At 52.0% G+C, this 5,509-nt stretch overlaps 1 protein-coding gene across 1 annotated transcript in view; it reads right to left on the reverse strand.

Moving 5' to 3' along the window:
- Positions 1–5,318, reverse strand: part of TTC25 (tetratricopeptide repeat domain 25) — a gene marked incomplete at both ends in the record, with an annotated part of 7,251 nt that extends 1,933 nt beyond the window's left edge. The window contains 7 exons of the mRNA XM_010139532.1: positions 25–111; positions 880–1,087; positions 1,626–1,850; positions 2,517–2,680; positions 3,632–3,692; positions 4,727–4,880; positions 5,187–5,318. Of these exons, the coding sequence (XP_010137834.1) occupies positions 25–111; positions 880–1,087; positions 1,626–1,850; positions 2,517–2,680; positions 3,632–3,692; positions 4,727–4,880; positions 5,187–5,318 (1,031 nt within the window). The remainder of the gene's footprint in view (positions 1–24; positions 112–879; positions 1,088–1,625; positions 1,851–2,516; positions 2,681–3,631; positions 3,693–4,726; positions 4,881–5,186) is intronic.
- Positions 5,319–5,509: the final 191 nt, after the last annotated feature.

The following is a 5,509-nucleotide window of genomic DNA, read 5'->3' on the forward strand; positions in this document are numbered from 1 at the left end:
TTTTCTGGTTCCGGTGTTACTTACGTGTCTACATCTTCCTGGAATCTGCCCATGATGGTGTACACTCTGCCGATGCTATCGAGGGCTCTGGAGACGGCCTCTGGCTGATTGCTGCAGCAGAAAGAAAAAGGAATTGTCGTAGCTGACATAGCCGGGGAGTGGAGAGCACAAGAGAGGCAGAAACATCTTAAACTGGTGTGAATTTTAACAAGTGCTCTGTGCAAATGATGAACAACAAGTCAGCTACAGTTTAAAAGCCTCGTGCAAAACAAAAAAAAAAGCTTGGCAAAAACAAACCCCAAATACCTTCAGTTCAAGCTACTCTTCAGCGTCACCAGAGACCGTGATGCTCGGGCAGAGCCTGAGTGCATTCCCCTGTTAAATCTCCAGGTGGGAATCACACCACCACCCGATGCGACACCACCTCAACGGAGGCCCTTCCCTTTGTTACCGAAAATTCGGAAGAAAAACTTCTTAACCCCAGTGTAACATTAAGAAGCAGCATTTTCTTATCAGCGCTGGGTGCAAGGGGTATATCTATCTTCCCCAAATCTCGCACACCGTGTGCTGCCCCAGCCAAAGCTTATACCACCCGATTACATGCATATTCATTATTCTCCCCAAAATAATCATACATATTCAAAAAATAATTAATAATTTTGCATAGCTATTACGCATGCGGCTTGACTATCAGTTTCCCAAACAGCTCAGCTCGCACTTTCTCTTCTGTTTCGTCTTCTTCTGTACCGTAGACTTGTAGTTTAGATTTTTCTCATTCCTTTCCCAGACAGCCAAGGTTTTCATATCGCTATTGTCCAGACCAGTATTTACAGGGTAACAGAACAACTTCTCCCCACCCAGCTGAGCCTCAGCACTCACTGCTGCCTGGCAGACGCCAGAGCCATGCGATGGCTCTGCAGAGCTGCCTCCGCCTGGCCCATCTCTAGCTGCGCGTGGCCGATGCAGCTGTGCAGGTTTCCGATCAGTTCAGTCTTGCTGGGAACTTCATCATCCGGCCACCCTTGGATTGTTTTCAGCAGGCGCTCGGCTTTCTTGCAGCTTTCTTCAGGGTTCTCACCAGCCAGCACTGGAGACAGAGAGCAAAGTTCAGTGCCGGTGGAGGGGGGCGAGACCAAGCACGGTTGTGTGAGCCCCAGACGGGGCTTGGGAAAGGCTGGAGTCCCAACTCTTCATGCCTCTCCTCCGCTCCTCCCGCCAGCCTCCAAGAAATCTGCCCTGGTAGATGGTGCTTCTGACCCTCCTCCTGGCACTACTGGCAATCCCTGTCCTCGCAGCCAGGGCAGGTGACTCTGGTCTACGGGAATCAGACTGCGCGACGTTTCTGACCCTGCTTTCTCCGAGCTGTTGTGACGTAAAAGAACTGAATTGCAGAAACAACTCCATTATTTTCCTTGGGTTTTAAGTAGGTACCACAGGAAGGGAAAAAGAGACCAGAAGTGGCTGAGTTACTCCTTCCTCCCAGACCACTGTTTTCCAGCTTCTTCCTCCCTCCGCAGTGGTGTTTCTGGACTGCAGACGTGGTGAATGCCTGCTTCTGGTGCTCTGGGCTGTAATCACTACAGCAAATAATTGCTTTTCTTACCGCTTCCAGCCAGGACACCTACACGTATCAATGTCCTCCAGACTCTGCTCAATGTATCTGCCAACCTCTGCGGGTTTCCGTTTCTTGTCCCGGACCCACTGCTGCTGCTTGAGCCTGCGCTCCCTCACACGGGCGTAAATCGGCTTCTGCTGCTGCCAGAATTCACTGCGCGTCTCCAGGTAGGAAATGCCGCTCAAAACCAGGTCAGCTACTTTGATCCCCTGCTTTGTGCTGCTCTCCATCAGATCTGGAAAAAAGACAGTGGGACCCAGGGGAGTGTCAGTGTCCAGGATGGAGGAAGCTGCTGTGGGTTAGGCTGCGGGCTGGCAGTGCAAAGAGCTTTGCCGTGCCTGGACAGCCCGCAGGGACAACCGGTGCTGACACCATAAAACCCATGAGCAGGCTGAATTCTTAAGTACTTCTCTGTCACTGGGTGAAAAGTTCCCAGAAGAATGACTAAAGGGGAATCACCTTTCTGCCCAGTTCGAAAAGAAGATCCTTCTGCCAGTCCTGCCTCCTGAGCTTAGCAGAAGGTAGAGCACCACCACGGAGGAGCTGCGTCCCTTGAACAACACTCTGCACTCCGTGCACGTGTTAGTGGAATTTCTTGTTAGGACAGAAGTGAAGTAACTTGTAATGATTTGATTGCCTCAGCCCGTATTGCTCTGAGCAGATTTACTGTTCCTTACTAAAACCTGACAGTGAGTAGGGAAGGAAATAGGCTCATAGTTAGGAATTTTGGATGTGGCTCCAAAACCACCTGTACTGTCCAGTCACTTCCCTCTCTCGACCACCACAAGCACTGTGGGAGCTCTGATACAGCTGAGGAAGAGGAGTCACAAGGATATCAAAGAAGAAGAAAAAACAGACCCTGCTTGAAAGGAACATTTAGTTAAATACAACGGAGAAAGACCTTCATCCTTGAGCAATGTTTCCAGGTAGGTCTTGTGAGTGTAGAGCTCGCCAAGAAGCTGCTGCTCTGTTTTTGGATTCCTCACAGGCTTCTGTTTCCTGGCCCATTTTTGATCCTTAGTCAGTCTGATTTGGAGTTTCTGATTCGCTTTCTTGCTCTGCAATGAGAAGATTTAAAGGAGGTTGGGGAAGGTCGCTGGCAACACCAGAATTGGCTGAATTCTGTTTAAGCTCCATATCAGCCAACTTACTGTTTGAATAAAAGCAAAAAGTCAGTGTCTCACCAAGTGCTTCGGTCACAAGCAACTGACACTGCACCCAGTTGTGTTCCCTCCCTTCTGAGGAGAGGAGGGGGCTCTGCGGCAAGAGCAAAGATTAGTCCTGCCCGCTGGCTGTACTGGTCTGGAGGGTCTCCTGGGCAGTGCTGGGGGGACATTAAGGCTGGGGGAAAGGCAGCTCTGGCTGTCCACAGTCAGAGGCTGTAACAGCCGGTGCTTCTGAAACGTCAGGGGGGTAATGCTGAAGTTCCATGTTCAAAACCCCAACAGTTTCTGTGCTAATCTTTAGGTTTCTTTGTAGAAATGATTTTTCCCACTGGTGATTCCAGCCAAAGGAAGCACCGAGCATTCACTGCTCTGGCGTCAGCGGGAAATGGGACCTGGTGTCCCAGGGAGCAAGGCACCGCTTCAGTGGACCACCCCAACGTTGGGCAATCGAGAGAGTGTCCAGTGTCAAAAATGTGAACCTTAAACACCAGCTAAAACCAAAGTAAATATTGTAGATAAACATACCCTGGCTTGACCTCGGTGCTGCCACCATTTGCCTTCGCTAGGCGATCAGTGACACCCAACGGGAACAGGCTGGTAGAGACAGTCTGGGCTTCGTTCCTCTGTGGTGGCTCTTCCCTGCCCCTCCACCTTCTTTAAATTTTATGTAGCTTGAGCCAGAGCTACACGACAAATACTCCCTGAGGGACCAGCCTCCTCCCATGCTCCACTAGCCCTGAGCACATCCCCCCTGCTGCAGAACCTACTGATCCCGAGTACCCATCCAGGAGGTGTTGCCATCATCAGAACTCTTGTCAGCCTCTAAAGCAGGAGCTCCCCCCAGCGTACCTCTGCCTGCCTGCTGGTGAAGCACAGCTCCCCCGTGTTCCGCAGCTTAACCGAGGACGGACCTGCAGATAACACGGAAAATGCCCGTTAGTGCTCAGGAACAGCAGCGCAGAGGCTTTAGAAAGGAAAACAACCATAAATGTCCCAAGCCCATCATGCCCTGTTTGAAACAAAGCTTTCTGCTCATTCTTTGACAGGAACACGCAGGCATTGGTACGTGGTGTGAGCAGAGAACACAGCTCGCAGGCGCTGCTCCTGTTGGCTGTTAATTCCCGTTTTCACATGGCTCCAGGGGCTCCCAGCACAGCGCGCTGGAGGGGGACTGAAATTCTGAAGCCCAACTGGGGGAGAAGATCTCCGGGGTCAGGCCCTGTGTGTGCAGGTGAGGAGCAGGTTGTGTCCCGGCTTGGCCTGGGGACGTGGGGATCCACCTGAGCAGCCTCCGACCAGCTGGGCAGGTCCGGCAAAGCCCTGCCAGCGAGGCACCGGGTGCTCTGCACAGGGTCGGAACGGGCAGCCCCAGCTGAGGTGTGTCCGTGTGCCCGAGGCAGGTGTATGTCCCTGCTCATCAGCCTCTGAGAGCATTGAGAAAAAACACAGGGGGAAGGGACCAGCTTTCAGTTTGCTTTGAACACCACCAGGTCCTTGGCCTTTCCTCCTCCTGCAGGGCTCCGCTCTCCCATCCACGCCAGGGATGATGAAAGCAGTGCTCCAGAGCAAGAGTCAACAGTTTCACTGCTCTTGTGCAACGTGAACTGGAGGGAAATCGGGCGCTGGGGAAGGCTGGGCTCAGGTAGTGAAGCAAATGTCATTGCAAATGAGGATAAGGATCTCAGAACGGGTTCTGCAGTCAGCAGGGCTGTCAGTGGGTGAGCTGCTGTGTTCCCTAGAACATTTTCAGGGTGACTTTGGGAATTGAAGTTAGAGTCATGGTTTCCTTACTTAGCTGAAGCGATTAGACACCATACATGAAGAGGCATTCAGCCAAAAAAGGACAAAAAGAGGTACAGGCTGAGCTCTTTTTAGTGCTTCCCAGTTTCACCCACAAGTGGCCACTGAGCTGTGACTGCAGGGGCCGTCAAGAGGCACATCTTACTTCCAACGCAGTTGACAATTGCCTCCTGGGACTTCTCGATTCCCAGCCTGAACTTCTCTAGGTCTGGGCGCAGTCTGCAGCCTCGATGATAGAACACTAAGGCAAACTCAAAATCTCCCATGGTGTAGAGTGTCTCAGCTTTTTGGTAAAGGCCCTAAAATGACATTTGGGGAAAAAAAAAAAAAAAAGAGAAAAAAGTCTTCAGGGCTCTCAATAAAATCCCCACCAGGCAGCAGCGAGAGCCCTGTGCCAGTGCAACCTGCGGACATCAAACCCCTCCTGGAGCTCTTTCTCCATCACTGACTAAACTCCTCCGCTTCTCTGGACGCAATAAAACCATCAAGGATGTGTTCAAGGCCGGCTCTTTCTACCCAGCACCATCCCCCAGCCCCTTCCCAGTTTCACAGGTAAAGCACCAGCCCTTGGCCACCCTGGACTGTCACCGTTTCATGCCATTTACCTCGGAGAATGTTTTGTCATCTTGAAGAGAAGCTTCAGCGTCTTTCAGGGCATTTTCTGTGTCCCCAAGTTTCAGGTAACACTTTGAGCGGGCAGCTAGGCCGTGTTTGTCTCCAGTTCTCAGCTTCAGTGCCTGGAACGGAGCAGTGGCGGGTCGGCCCCAGTGCTGGCTCAGCAGCACACGCTTCCCAGCGCCTGTCCTGGTGCCACCCGCTCCATCCCAGCACGGGTCTTGGTGGTGGATGAGGATAGAGACACAACAGTTTTACTGAGAAAAGTATTCTCTGGATGTTCATGCGTTCCCTCTGCTCGGCTGCCCCGTGG

This window comes from Buceros rhinoceros, unplaced genomic scaffold (genome assembly GCF_000710305.1).
Source record: "Buceros rhinoceros silvestris isolate BGI_N320 unplaced genomic scaffold, ASM71030v1 scaffold37717, whole genome shotgun sequence".
NCBI classification, from domain to species: Eukaryota; Metazoa; Chordata; class Aves; order Bucerotiformes; family Bucerotidae; genus Buceros; species Buceros rhinoceros.